Source organism: Chanos chanos, chromosome 14 (genome assembly GCF_902362185.1).
Source record: "Chanos chanos chromosome 14, fChaCha1.1, whole genome shotgun sequence".
Classification (NCBI taxonomy): Eukaryota; Metazoa; Chordata; class Actinopteri; order Gonorynchiformes; family Chanidae; genus Chanos; species Chanos chanos.
This window is the reverse complement of record NC_044508.1, coordinates 19,411,260-19,427,309: the sequence shown is the minus strand read 5'-3', so window position 1 is coordinate 19,427,309 and position 16,050 is coordinate 19,411,260. Positions and strand designations below refer to the sequence as shown.

The following is a 16,050-nucleotide window of genomic DNA, read 5'->3' as shown; positions in this document are numbered from 1 at the left end:
GGGCTGAAACAGTGAAGTGGATAGTGAGATGAGATGGTGAAACGGTAGTCTAATAAAAGTCGTTTCATGACTTCCGTAAAGGACTCTACCTTGCACTCCAGAGTCTGAGCAGGTCTTGTCACTGTTCCCGTCCTCCTGGCCGTCGGCATTCTGCTGGGTGTGCTGCAAACTGAGCTTATGGCAAACCTCAAAGGCCTGTCCGACAGTCCGCACTATCCGCATCGCCTGGCTCTACACACACACACACACACACAGATGCACACACACACACACGCACACACACACACACAGACACATACACACAGACACACACACACGTGCACACACACACACGCACACGCACGCACACACACACACACGCACGCGCGTGCACACACATAGACCGACAGAGTGGACATTGGTTAGAAACTGTGCCTGACCAGACACAGATACAGGCAAGGACTGACAACATTCAGGTGTCTACACAGTTTGGCCTCATAAACTGGAGTGACTGTCTGTCCGGATTTATGTCTGGATTATTATCAAAGGTTTGATTATCTAAAGTTAAAAGAGAGAAGTAAGAATCTTGATAAATGGAATGATTGATAAGGACCTGAGAGCATGGACTGTGTCAGTGTCTGCACATCTGTTGTGTGTGTGTGTGTGTGTGTGTGTGTATGTAATAGAAAGGTTTGCATTGGTGTGTGTACATGTCTGTGTGCACAATACTATAGTCTGTGTTAGTGTATGTGTGTGTGTGTGTACACGCAATAGTATTGTCTACATGCGTGTGTGTGTATGAGTGTGTGTGTGTGTGCGCACGCGTGTGTATGCGTCTGTGCAATAGAAAGGTTTGCATTGGTGTGTGTACATGTCTGTGTGCACAATACTATAGTTTGTGTTAGTGTACGTGTGTGTGTGTGTACACACAATAGTATTGCCTACATGCGTGTGTGTGTGCGCGCGCGCGTGTGTGTGTATGCGTCTGTGCAATAGAAAGGTTTGCATTGGTGTGCGTACATGTCTGTGTGCACAATACTATAATCTGCGTTAGTGTACGTGTGTGTGTGTGCGTGTGTGTGCTGGTCAGAGCATCAGTCCAGTGAAAAAGATGGCAATGACCAGGTGGAAGCTCTCTGACATTTGAGTCACTGACAGATGGAAGTGGAGATTGGCTTCTGTTCTCCTTCCCTCAGAGTGAAGCCAAGATCTATGCGATGCCATATGCCAGTGCAGATGGAGACTAGCAGTCTCTGCGTTCTCCTCGCTTCAACTACGCCACGTCTGGCCCTGCTCTGAATGACCTTGAGTCTTTGGTTCTTTGGTTACATCTTTGAGACGTCGCTTCAATGTTAAAATCAGTCTCTTCAAGTCACAACAATCTCCGTCAGTGAATAAGACAACAGGTCTCGGTTGCATTTACATGAGAAAGCGTGAGAAAATGAATATCTATACGAGGGGACCATTAATATTCAGAGCCACACTGAGTGGGTACAAATCAGTTTATCGTTTAGTGGCATTTTTTTTTCTTCTTTTTTTATTTTTTTTTGTGTGGCTGAGTGCCTATCTGAGCTTAGCACAGTGAGCGTGACGACCCACACAGCACCATTGCAATGCTCTGATAACATTATTGCATTTATAAAACTCACACAAATTAGTCAGAAGCATTATGTGTGTGAGCTAACCATACGTCTTGGGTTTTTTTTTTTTTCATGTCCACTCCTAAGGAGACAACACAATGCTGGTGAAAGAAAGTCCCTGTATAATTACCTGTTTTACAAGCGAGGAGGGAAAAAACACAAATCAATAAGGAATTTTGTTTACAGCATAAACATGTCTGGGGTGGTAATAACAAGGAGAGAAGTTGAGTCATGAAGGGCTGGTTATCTGCAAATTACCGCAAGAAAAACGTGCTGAGGTGCGTTGTGATTTTTTTCCTGAAACCGATCAGCTGGACTCGGGTAAGATGTGGAATGAAAGCAGAGAGGCTAAGGAAACCGGCAAGTCTCACGGCTTGAAAAAACAATTACCTTCCAGTGAGATCTACTTTAAAGACGAGGATATTTCTGTCTCGTCTGCCTCGCCGAAGAGAGACCACCGCACAGTTTAATCAATCTTAGACGCATGCTGAAATCCCTCGTTTTCTCGAGAAGAAGATCGTACCCGGAATTGCAATCTCGTGTGCCGCGGTCATAATTACTTTCTGGGTCTCTCTTTCCTTTGTGAACGACTGAGGCTACATCAGGAGAGTGAGTTCATTCTGCCTGTGAATTATGAGTCGCTATGTATTTTTCAACAGAAGCTCGCCGCTCTTACAATGGTGGAGGGTTCATCAAACTTAGTCTGTTTCCCATTTTTCTTGGAACACATTCTGCTACATTTGCTTAAGTCCCTAAAACGTCAATTAAAAAGAAGGATCTATGCACTCAAATGTACGTATTCTTAGGGATTTAATGTTGTAAGAATGTTTTCCCTGCGTACTCCTACTTAGTCCATCAGCATGTGTTGGCGCTCTGGTTTTTCCAAACGTCCTAAAGCCAGCTGCCAACTTTAGAATGCCAGACTTTCTTTGTGTTTGTTTGGTCAGCAGGGAAAGGCCTTTATGACTCATGTAAAAGGGAATGCTTGGGAACAACACTGGAAAGCTGGTCTGCGCAAGAACTCAGTCCAGGTAATATAGTTCCGCAACAATTCACAATTTAAACAGCTGTTCTCCAGACAAGCCCATCTGCAATTCAAGTCCTCTCATCTCCTGCTATTCAGAGTCTAGCTCTTAATGCTAAATAGGAATATTTACCTTTTGCAAAGGATTCGTAAATCACAAATCACCATAGATCTGCTGGGATGACTTTCTTTGTATTTAGAGTGCATTGTAACATTACACAAAGCATTGTTTCCTTGCAGACATCTTGCCTGTTCTCACTGAACAGACTATCTGTCACACAGAGAAAAAATCGTGCTTGCCAAAAGAACAGCTCACAAATCTTTTGACTGGTCAGTCCTCAACAAGTAACTGACAGATTACAGGACTAATTAAGAGTCATTTAAGTTTGCTTTCAATCTAAATCAACATCTAATCGACCCAGAATGATCCTATTTATGATTCATAGAGAAAATGTATGAAAAAGATCTGGCCAGTTGTGACACTGAGGCTGGGCTAAACCTTCCCTCCAGGGAGTTTGATAGATGGAGAAATGAGGGGGACCCTCTTTGCCCTCTTAGGTTCCCCTTGGCCAGGGGAGGGGCGTGTGTTTGGACAGCGCGATTGCTCTGGAAGATATCCCTGCCTGTTCTCACCCCGTGGTCTTCCCGTATCGCTCAGGTTTGATTAAAACGCAGACCTGCCATCTTCAGCTGTGCCCTCACCGTTTTAATTGATTCCCTTGAGTTCCACCGTCATTAATTCAGATCAGATAAAGACGAGGCAATTAATTGTGCTCTCCTCTGTGAGACGTCGGCTCTCTCCACCGAAGGGGAAAGTGTAGAGTCACACTGATGAAACACCTGACAGCCACTGTTGTTGACTACACACAAGATATATGTCATACAGGTACATGAGGCGCAGGCCTGTGATCAACAAACACACAGCATATTCCCTCAGAGAGCCTTTCATTTCTCACAGCAGTCTCAAGCCTTGTCATACTGCATACAACAGACTCTGACTGCTCTGTGTTTGTGTCTGGAGCGGTAGGATAGACAGGTCTCTGGATCCACACACCCCTGGAGCGGTAGGATAGACAGGTCTGTGGATCCACAGACCTCTGGAGCGGTAGGAGAGACAGGTCTGTGGATCCACAGACCTCTGTAATGGGTGTGAGTGTTCAGATATGACACTGGGTCTGTGCCAGCCCATCATCAGCATGCTCCTCTGCAGTCTCTTTGTGCTGCTGTCCATGCATGAGTGACTCAGACGAATAACACACCCGCTCATGAAAAGTGCACTGGAGCTTAATGACCTGAGGGCTCCTGCTTCCCTTTTGTATTTTAGAGGATTTCACTCCATCTCCTAAAGGAGAAAGAGAGAGAAAGAGAAGGATAGAGAGAGCACGAGAGAGAGCGAGAGTGCGAGAGAGAGAGAAAGCGAGAGAGAGAGAGAGTGAGAGTGAGAGAGAGAGAGAGAGAGAGAGAGAGAGAGAGAGACGTGCAGTGTGTGCGTTTGTGCGTGTCTGTGTGTGTGTCCGTGTGTGTGTATCTGGGTACGTGTGTGGAAGTGAGGGTTGGCCTGCTATATAAATAGGCACTGGAAGGTGAATGGAGGGTCCCCACCAGAACAGCAAATTTGACAAATTCTTCACTTTTGCAGACTGGTATTCAAAATCTGAACTCTAAAAAAAGTTCTTCTAAAAGAAATCACTGTTATTAGCAAAACTATAGGTGCGAAAGTGTTAGGTTGTTTGGTTAGAGTTAGGGCTAAGGTTAGTTTCTTACTCTTTGCTTTGCTTAAATGTACATCAGTGGTCTGTCCCTAATGGTCTCAGTGTGTGTGTGTGTGTGTGAGTGTTTGTGAGAGTGTGTGTGTGTGTTTGAGTGTGTGTGTGAGAGAGTGTGTGTGTGTGTGTGTGTGTGTGAGAATGAGTGCGCAGTATGTCTCAGTTGTGTCTGCGTCCTGGATGACGTCAGTGTTTCAGACTGGGTTCCTTTAGCTGCCAGACAAACAGTGCATCAGTTTGTGTCAAACCATGAGTCTATTACCCATTCAGCCCCCCCCCCCCCCCCCACAGTCCAGATCTGCCAGGACTCACCTTCTTCTTTGATTTGAAGACATTACATCTGAACACATTGCTCTGTCCGTCTCTCGCTATGTAACTGAAGATTTTCAAATCCTGGGAGTCATGGGAAACATAGAATATCCTGCAACACACACACGCGCACACACACACACGCACACACACACACGCACACACGCACACGCACACACGCACACACGCACACACACACACACACAAAGTGACAAAGATGTTCAATACGTGGTCATTGTAACATTTATTTTTCTTAGTTAAGCTTATGTATCAAGAAATGAGCATTGAAATGTGTCTAGCTGCCGTCTTTATGCTTAACTAGCATTCTTGTGTAATAAGTTATTATTATGGAAGTGTTTACAGTAATTTAAGTTGCAAAATGTTGTGATTACTATATATATTTATAAAACTATAATTATAAATATCATAATTCTGAAAGTCAAAAGTTAACAAGCTTCATAGAAACTAGTGAATAAGGAGTAAAAAGGACTCTGAAGGAGGGAGAGAAATAAAAAAATCACCCTATTCAAATGTGTATTTCTCCTTTGTGTGGAGGGTACCAAAAACACGGAGTAACCTTTACTAAGCACCCATTACTAAGCAGTCTGAAAGAACATTTAAAGGTGTCCTTCAGGGCCAGGGGGTGACGGCTAATTGAACCTGCTGAAGCCGCTAGTGTGACAGTCAGCAATACTAATGTGGAATGACTCACCGTGGAACACTCACGGCCAGCTCTGCTTGTGCCAACACACACACTCGCGCGCGCACACACACACACACAGCATACTTTTTTTTGCTCTCTCTCCACCAGATCAAGACTGAGAAATAAAAGACAAACCACATATTGGCTATATAAGGGTCTGTCATCACCTCTTTCTGAAACCACGCAAATAACTCTCATCTACAGATCTGATCTAAGAGCTCATTTCCCCCTTCCCTCAAAATTCCCACTGGGAAATTCACTCTGAAACGGAGATGGACAGAAAAAAAAGAGGACATTTACCTACACCCTTCTCCAGTGAAAATGAGTTTGGCTGCCCAGGGGTATCAAATGGTTCCGTGGGCTGAGAGATCTATTATTCCCTGGACACCTTCAAAGTGACAGCTAAACTACATCTGTATCACTATCACTTTTCAACCAGACAAGCAGCACAACAAATGCAACGAAACACACCCATGCTAAGTGTTTGGTTCTGCCTGGAAATGGCCACACCTTTCTGTTTCTGTTTTCACTGGAGCCTGATGAAAGAACTGGACTCAAAGACCACTGCAAGACTGAAAAGAAAAAAAAAGACATGCCACAGAAAGGCAGTGCCTCTGGAAGGACAAGGTTCAAAATCTCTTAAAGAAACTGAAATCTCCCAAAATCATCAATAATACAGAAACACATCTTTAAATGCCTGTTTTTCCCCACATTACTGTTGAGTCCTGAGAATCATCTGAGCCAGTCTTACTGATAAAGTCCCAGGTCACACATGCTTTTTTCACAGTGCACTGGTCTTCTTTCTCAGGGTAACGTTACCATCTTGGCTGCCTGTCTCACTGGATCCTGTCTCATTATTTTCCAGGGCAGGGACAAAACACTCGACTGATCTCACCTCTGTGAAAACTGACCTATTTGACCTTTCCTGTCAGAGCACTGACACAGGGGAGATTCCTCTGGCAGACTTTCCTTCACCCAGGAGTATGGCCTTCGCGCGAGTTCATCAGGGATTCAGTTATTCTTCACCGTGCACTAACAGGAGAACAGGCCACCGCTCTGATCAACAGCACTGCTTAAAGAGAACCCGATGAATTCCCCTGCATGCAAAGCCTTCTTCTACCTGCTAAAGCACGGCCCTTAACACATTCTGTGGGGTGCCGAGCGACCAATCAGGGGGGCCGGTGGCCGGGAGCTTTGTTTGACACACATTTTAACTCCGCACAAACACAGAGAGACGATATGAAGTCTAGAAGATTTATGATTCCAGGAGAAGCTCAGGTGCGTGTTATGCCAAAACTCCTCCAGCCAAGTACGGGAGAGCAAGCAAGAGAGAAGAAGAAAAATGCCACTCATTAATTGAACCCCCCCCCCCCCCATCCCCCCCAGTGTTGACACCTCTCCTCCCAATTTGCAGAGTCAGCCTTTTCTGGCGACAACATGCACTGTTTAAGAGCTTACTGGGCCTGTTTAATACATCAGAATAACACACAGAGAAAAAATCGACCCTGAAAGAGCCAGTGAGTTTACATTGCTTTGACATTATTCCTCACACTCCAACACACTCTACGACTGGCATGCTGCCGCAGTTAACCAGTGGAATTACTGTCCCTCTCATGCTACTAAGATAACTGAGCAGTTCTTTATCATTACGTAAACAGCAGAGGAGACTGTGCAAAGTAATGGATTCATAGTTAATCAATGTGCTTCCCGTCCAATCAGAGCATCAGAGAGTTAAAGAGGGCAGAAAGGATGCATGAACCGCCATTCATCTGCATCATGATCTCCATGTATTGACCCGATGAAGAAGAAAAAAAAATGAACTGAGTCTGTGTGAAGAGTGATGTGATTTTGTAGTAAAGAGAAACATCTGTTCCTGTGGTTAAGATCTGGAAACTTCAAAGGGAGAAGGGCAGAGATGTGTTCGAGAGGCTCTTCTGGCACATTCCTCAAAACCATCTCATCATCCCTCTCAAACAGAACGCATTCATACCTGAGAGAGACACTCACGCAAATACTGAACAGCTTTGAGACTCACAAAGCATTTATACTCTGTGTTAAGTCCGATATGTGCCCTTTAGTTCTACACTGAAAGCAATCTGCTCCACATCCTCTCAGAAGGAACTCGTTATTAACAGCATCCAATGGCGAGTGCGATTTGTGAGGTGAGCAACAGCAATGTGTGTATGTGTGCATGTGTGTGTGTGTCTGTGAGGAAAAATGAAAATGTGTGTGTGAGAACTCCACACACACACACACACACACACACACACACACACGCACACGCACACACGCCACAACAAACGAGAGATGTGAATAATTAATGTCTTTTCTTATCTTTGGGCTCATGAGAAACACCAAGCTTAGGTCTCCTGCCTCTGGTGCTTAGTTTCAGCTCACAATGGCAATAAGAGTTCTGAAATGTCATCATCACTCCTGAAACAAAAGGATCCCAGCAGGTGCAGGAGAGCCTCTCTCACACCTCCAGAGCAGAGATGCCACCCCAGTCAAAGCCTGTTCGCATTCACACCGAGGTCTCTGCAGCCTGGCCATCCGACACACTGCCAGAGCCGGTCCAAAAACACCTCCACAGACTCTCTCATCCACACACTGTCAGAGCCAGTCCAAAAACACCTCCTCAGACTCTCTCATCCACACACTGTCAGAGCCAGTCAAAAAACACCTCCACAGACTCTCTCATCCACACACTGTCAGAGCCGGTCCAAAAACACCTCCACAGACTCTCTCATCCACACACTGTCAGAGCCGGTCCAAAAACACCTCCTCACTCTCTCATCCACACACTGTCAGAGCCAGTCCAAAAACACCTCCACAGACTCTCTCATCCACACACTGTCAGAGCCAGTCCAACCACACCTCCTCAGACTCTCTCATCCACACACTGTCAGAGCCGGTCCAACCACACCTCCACAGACTCTCTCATCCACACACTGTCAGAACCAGTCCAAAAACACCTCCACAGACTCTCTCATCCACACACTGTCAGAACCAGTCCAAAAACACCTCCACAGACTCTCTCATCCACACACTGTCAGAGCCGGTCCAACCACACCTCCACAGACTCTCTCATCCACACACTGTCAGAGCCAGTCCAAAAACACCTCCACAGACTCTCTCATCCACACACTGTCAGAGCCGGTCCAACCACACCTCCACAGACTCTCTCATCCACACACTGTCAGAGCCGGTCCAAAAACACCTCCACAGACTCTCTCATCCACTGTCAGAGCCAGTCCAAAAACACCTCCTCAGACTCTCTCATCCACACACTGTCAGAGCCAGTCCAAAAACACCTCCACAGACTCTCTCATCCACACACTGTCAGAGCCGGTCCAACCACACCTCCACAGACTCTCTCATCCACACACTGTCAGAGCCGGTCCAACTACACCTCCTCAGACTCTCTCATCCACACACTGTCAGAGCCAGTCCAACCACACCTCCTCAGACTCTCTCATCCACACACTGTCAGAGCCGGTCCAACCACACCTCCACAGACTCTCTCATCCACACACTGTCAGAGCCAGTCCAAAAACACCTCCACAGACTCTCTCATCCACACACTGTCAGAGCCAGTCCAAAAACACCTCCACAGACTCTCTCATCCACACACTGTCAGAGCCGGTCCAAAAACACCTCCACAGACTCTCTCATCCACACACTGTCACACCCGGTCCAAAAACACCTCCACAGACTCTCTCATCCACACACTGTCAGAGCCGGTCCAACCACACCTCCACAGACTCTCTCATCCACTGTCAGAGCCAGTCCAAAAACACCTCCACAGACTCTCTCATCCACTGTCAGAGCCAGTCCGCTGAGTATTTATTCTTTAGGTGCCCTATCAAAGCGGTAGCAGCCTATTGAACGCAGCTCCTACCGCCTCGCTAAATGCTCGCATTACAAACATTACAAGTGTCTGCTGGACTGCTTTCGTTTCCCAATTTAAAATATTTCCACACTCCAGACATTTTAACCGCGTCCTGCCACAAATTATGCTCTCCGTTTACGACACCTGTATGACAGCTGACGTAAACCAGAGGATCGGGCTTAAGGTCATGCTCAATAAAGTTGATACCGATCAGTTAAAAAACGCCTTGATCGGCGCAAATACTGATCTTTGAGATCGGATCGGGGCATCCGTAATTACAACACTTCCATCTCAACTCAGAAAGTCTTCATACTCCTCTCTCCCCCTCACCTACAGAGTAGGCTATTTTCCATTTTTTCCCCCCTGATTTTCCTCATTTTTGTTTAAATTGTAATGCCTTGTTTGCAGATGGATGTTCTTAGCCCACTCACACCCACTCACTCAGGAACAAATGTGTGGTGAGGCCCACGTTAGGTCTGCGGTATGTCTGATAAAAATAAATGTCATCTCGGCCAATGCCTCAGCCCGGCTGGACGGATGTGTTGCCGGGGTCCGGTGGAGGAATTTGGTTAGGTCGATTAATGCATTTTAATTGAGCCAGTCTTGAAAAAGCCACACGCCAGACTCTCCAACAGGCCATCTGTATTTGCACAGGTCTAACGAGACCAAATATTGAAAAGTGCATTTCAAATACTGTGTGTGTGGGAGATATTCTCATTATCACACAATGACCTCAAGAGCACCACAGAGTCAGAGAGATGCACTGCGAGAGTATATCCGCTGTTTATTTGCACAGAGAAATGAATGAGTGGATACAGAGTCTCTACTGTCTCTTGCACAGGAAACCGAGTGAGTGGATACCACATTCTACTGTCTCCTCTTCACCGTCTGTTGCTGTGGAAATCTCTCATTAAGGAGTCAAAAGAGTTCAAGCCACACACACACACACACACACACACACAGACGTACCATTTTCACTATACATGATGGAAACTCACTTGTGCTATAAAGTATGAAGGTACCAGTAAGAATGTACTGTTATCTTGCCAAGTCTGAATTAAACACATCCAAAGGCTACAAACATCCATCAGAGGTCCATGTACTCTATGCCATTCAGCTGAAAGCCCGGTAAACTGGATGTGTTAACCTAATAAGATCTCCTTTGACTTGCCAAAATTGTGACTGCACACCATGCTTCATCATTTGTACAATACTCCCTTTTCTTTTGCCTTCAGCATTAGGCTTTTAATTACAGCGTGGAGAAGTTACATGTGAGCAATTTTCTATGTGTTAAAGGTCGGTGCACATTCAGCGTTTTTAGACAACACTGTTGTCCACAATTAAGCTAAAGGCTACAGTAAATGTTCTGATACCGCAGTCTAGTTAAACCGATCCAAAGAGCTTGGTATTAGTTCATGTCTAGCATGTGTCCCGACCCTGAACGAACAAATACTTAGATTAAGGGCACTCCAGGACTTGACATTAGAAAGATCTTATAGAAAGCAAATACGTCTCAGCATGCACGCAGACTGGCTTTTTCTGGGTAGGGCTGTTTATATCCACTGCAGCAAAAAAGGATTTATATGGGAAAAAAAGAGAAAAAACCGGCACCTCTGCAGTGATGCTTAATACCAGGTTATTGTATTAACTGAATATGGTTAGTATTGGACATATCCAGACTTCAGGATTAAATTCTGAAGCCAGTGGAAAAAAAAAAGGAGGAGAAGATACTGAGCCCTCTCAGCTGAGCGAACATAAGACTCCACTGGCGAGCAGATGTTGGCATTTGACTGGGTGGCAGCGGTTGTCAAGGGCTGAGAGAAAACATCTGAAAATACATTACATCTCGCCGACGAAAAAGATCAGTGACTATGTTAATGAGAGCAGCAGTCGGAAGAAGGATGACAGAAAATTTGCCCCCTAGCAAGAATGTGGGCTAATTTATGACAACGCAAAGCTGCTTGTTAGAGCCCGCATAACCCATTTGAATATCTAAAAAGCCTTCCCTGACATAATAACAAAAAAAACAAAAAAAAGAAAATAGCAGTGCAGCTTTCTTGTTCGCAGACACACTGAACCCAGCACGTTCAAAGGCATTTACTTAAAGCGGCCAGTGTGTTAGGTGTCTGGTGGAACTCGGTAAGGACGTCGGCTGACACACTCCATCTGTGACACACTGTTCATTCTGATATATTTCTTTTGGCACCAATGCAGTCCTCAGCTGTTAGCTGACTGACTGAAAGCCAGTCTGTTAATCTCACAAGTCAAGCCAGCTTTCATCGGCCTCTTTCATCAACGAGCTGTCTCTAAACCACAGAACCGTTGCCGGCTGTACGTTTTTTGGATCGTTGGATCATTCACAACATACCCGTGAACTCTGGAGGGGAAATGCCTTTGAAATACAACAGCTTTTTTCTGGTTCCAAGTACTATGCTCTCAATCAGAGAAAAAGAGCAATTTTTAGAAGAAGAGGAGTTTTTGGCGCTTGGTCCTATTCTGCTTTTCAGTGACACTCACAGAATCCTCAGGTACCTGCCTGTTTGCTTTAAATAGTTTTAGTGTCATACAAACAAGCGAGGAGTCTATTTCATAAGGAGCTAAGAGGTGGAAAAAATAAAGTTATCACGCAGCATAGACTGACAAGAGTTCTCTTTAAATCTGAAAATTTATAAAGCAATTTGACAAACAAACTGACTGCCTGGCCAATATTTCTCACATGTTCTGCACGGTTAAGGAGTGGAATTTCTTTCCTGTAAAGCCTTGGGGCGAATTCTTGGCACTCAGACATAAGTTTACTTTGATGTAAAATATTAAATTGCGAACTTTCCAACTATTTCAACTAAGTAGTATTACGTCCTTCAGTTCTTAATGAAGCTGTGTTTGGCTTAGAAAAGAAAGACCTGTCAAAACAGGAGAAAAACACAAGGCCTACAGCAGCCCTGCAGTGCTATGACTTTGACATTCCTCAGTGAGAACAGCACGCCCCGACTGCATAGTTATCGGTGTGTGGGGAGAAGCAGTTCGCTGACGAAGGCATTTACGCTTTTCATTAGCAAAGCACAACACAGGCGCAAGCTGAGAAAACAGCTGGCTGTCCCTTTTGACACCCAGTTTCATTCCAAAGCTGATAGGTGACTGAAATATTAGATTTTTTGATTTACTGCCCACTCTCATATATTGGTTTGTCATAGAGCACTTTCAAATAGGTTTCAACTGGTGTGATCTCATCTTAAGGACTGCTGCAGAGAGAGAGAGAGAGTGAGAGAGAGAGAGAGAAAGAGAGAAAGAGGGAGAGATTTTCTTTAGCATACCATTCGGCTTTAGAGTAATCCAGGTGCATCAGCTACTCAGCAATGCATGAAACTCTATCTGAACTACAGTTCCCATGATGTCCCTCATTATCGGGCACTTGATTATCTCTAATCGACCGCATCTGTCACAGCACCACAGCAATGGAAACGAAGAAAACGAGCCAGAGCAACCTCTGATCTCAATGCTGTAATGTGCTTACGAGTTTGGTAATTACGGAGCTTTCGTCCACTTGTCAGCGCTCATCTGCCGGAGCTAATGAGAATTCATATTGCTTTCTTCACTTATTGTCCCTCACTATCACACACATGACAAAAAAGCCTCCGGCCCTACACAGGAGAGTGTTACTACATGCAGGGACTTGGCCTTGAAGCCTCAGATGAGAGATGGAGATTTAGAAACACAGGGGGGATCTGAGCCGTCACAGATGGCCCCAGGGGACCGGGTCTGCTCTGAGTGCAGACGGTGAGTGTTTTAGAGGACAGCGACCATCCGGCCTCAGGGCAGGCTGAGAGACAGGCACGCATGAAGCTCAGATCAAATCCTTCCTCAGTCTCACCCTGAGAGAAGAACTTAATCCATGTGACTCATATCACGGCCATAAGCAACTTCTCCGCGTCAGAGTCTGAGTTGGACTGCATCCACATCCAGCAGTGTCAGCCATAGGTATAGGTCTTCTATAGGTCAGAATCAAGAAAACACATAGGACATTAACTGTATGTATGAATCCTGGTTTCCAGAACATAGCTGCCCAAACTGCGGCCCAATGACTTTAAATTTGTCAGTCATACCAGTTATGGCACCTGCGTCATTACTGGTTAAAGTCCATAAGGTTAATCCATGAAGCTGTTATTTTCCCCACCCGATCCAACATGGGTGACTTGCTCAAGTGTAGAGATACAGCTTCAAGTGTCGTGCTTGGGCAGGTACAGAACATGTCACTATCTAACAGCAGACAACGGCACGTAAGGGCATCGTGTTAAACACACCTCGGCAAAGGCTCATTCTGCTGTAAAGTACAAGGGATGAGAATACATCTTACATCTTACAGGGATGAGAATCTGAGCAATGTGCCTTATCCGAATGTGTCAGTGCCTGCAGCAAACGACGGTGGCTTAGCAGCGAACGGCGATGGCTTAGCAGTGGCTGCCACCAGAGAGCTTAGAGAGTCAGGGACCAGGCAGTAACAGCCCTGCACTCTCACTGCAGCGGCAGGCAGATGTGGGGGGGGGAAAACGCTATCAGATCGAACAATATGATGCAGGATGTCATAAATATTGTTATGTCTGCCTGCCTGTCTTCTCCAAGAACTCGAATGCGCTTTTTTAAAACTTTGAAGCAAGGTCAGATTTCTTCGCGGTGAGAGATGGAACGTCAAAGCGCTCTTGGACAGGAAATCACTCTCTGATTGGCCTTTCTCCCGACCGTAAGTTGATTAAGCATTTTTAGAGCCTCTTCCTTGCACTAGGCATCATCATAAACAGAATGATCTTACAAATTATTTTCAATCTATTTAATTGATTTGTTTTGGCCTGTGGCTAACCACTCAATTACATTTGTGGCCTGACAAGCCAAAAACTTTGGCTTAAACAATTAAACAGCAGCGTGGGTGCCTGTATGTGCCCGATAGCAAAGCCCTGGCCTTTCCTCTACTGTTATAACAGACAGCCAAAGCCCGGATCCAACCCTGCCTAAATAATATCCTTGCTCTCACAGTACTCCATTGTTACTGCTTGGGAGACAGGAAAGGCAACGCAATGACCGTCTTGAGTCAGGCAGACAATACACATAGCAGGGACCAAGTTAGTCATTTGTTGGATCTGAAGTTAACAAATGGTACGCTCCACTGGCTGAAGTGAGTTTAACAAAGTTTTTTTTTTTAAGAGTAACACAACTCTGTCAATTTCAAAAACTGGACACGATCCACGAGCCGCTACAGTGCACATGCTGGTGAGGGCTGGTTGATGATGAAACTCTCTCTCTCTCTATCTCTGAGTTTGTCTTTAGTGAGAGAGAGCAAAAAGAGATTCTGGTCATACTTTGAAGCGGAGGACGGAGAGATCCCTTCAGGCTGTACCCTGACTTATCAAGTCACACAGGCGTGCGTGTGGGTGGTTCTGCTGAGCTCTGACTACCCGGGAGTAGAACGGAGGCGTAATAACCACGAACTGTCTGGTTCCTTGGTTCTGTACAAGTGTTTCACATGGAGTGCCTTACCAAAAAAAAAAAAAAAAAAGGAAAATAAAAACTAAAAAATTTTAAAAAAGAGCAGGGTCCTCAAAAAGCTTCGCCAAAGGCAAAACTGCTCCTGTATCCAGTTTATCATCCGCTGTTCACAGCTCAACAATAATCACAAGGAAACAGAGGAGCTGCACCCTACAATTCATTAGCAATGGCCAAGTGTGCACAGCCTCCCGTGGCTAATCTACCAACAGGGTTTTATGAGTTTTATACATTTACAGAGGAAGACATACAGTAAGACACACTTAGCGGGCCAAGCGAGGGTGGTATAGTGAAAGGGAGCAGAAAAGAGACGATACACTGGAGAAATAATGCTGCTGTACCTGAGAATGAAATATGATTTTATTACAGAAATTCATCCCGGTATTTCTGCTCCAGAGAACGTGAGGAAAAACGAAGTCAAGGACAAAGTGATGTATTGTTCGTGGGGTTTACAATAACCTTATTCTCTTACTCTCTCCTCGAACCTCCATTTCTGTTTCCCTTCTGCTCCCTGTCCTTTTATCGTTATGAATTTTCTGAACCATTGTTCCTTTTCATATGATAAATATTACATGTTCCATTAAAAACCACATGACAAGTCCAAACCAATCATTTTTGACAGAATCTTTTGCGACAGAGCAGGCCAAGTGCCTCGCGTCGGGAATTTCATTAGCGATCACTTGGCCTGGTGTCCAGTGGAACCGCAGAGGAAGGCATCAGCACTGGGTCTGCAGAGGAAGGCATCAGTACCGGGTCGCTTGCTTCACTGGTCACAATAGCCAGTGTGTGTGAGGTCTACAGTGCGGTATCCACTTCAATCAGACTGTGTGTCAGCGGGTCTCCCCGCTGGTCGTCATGGTTGCTCTCCACTGATGGAAATGCCAGTGGAATGCGATCAGTGCTTTCCAAGTGACACTAAGGTCGTCAGAAGTTCCATTAAACAGAGACGCGAAAAGAAAGGGGAAAAAAAAGCAATCTAAACAAAGCAAAAATGTAGGAACACAACAGATTTGTCTAAAAGAGGTCTACTTTTGAGGCCAAGATGAGTTAATTACATTACTAAACACAAAGGGAGAGAGGGAGATAAAACATTAATTGAGTTTGATTATTGTTTGTTTCTGTACTGAAACAGGTTTTGATGTGGCACTGACAAATCCGACTGGTGCTACAAAGCTACAAAACAACAATGTGCATGTAGTGCTTAACCA

At 45.2% G+C, this 16,050-nt stretch overlaps 1 protein-coding gene across 1 annotated transcript in view; it reads right to left on the bottom strand.

Annotated features, from left to right (window-relative positions):
• The window catches only part of nos1apa (nitric oxide synthase 1 (neuronal) adaptor protein a), a 75,805-nt gene that overhangs the window by 21,023 nt on the left and 38,732 nt on the right, over nt 1-16,050 (bottom strand). Inside the window, exons 5-6 of the mRNA XM_030791883.1 lie at nt 4,722-4,830; nt 90-231 (exon numbers count right to left, since the gene is read on the bottom strand). Coding sequence (XP_030647743.1) covers nt 90-231; nt 4,722-4,830 — 251 coding nt within the window. The remainder of the gene's footprint in view (nt 1-89; nt 232-4,721; nt 4,831-16,050) is intronic.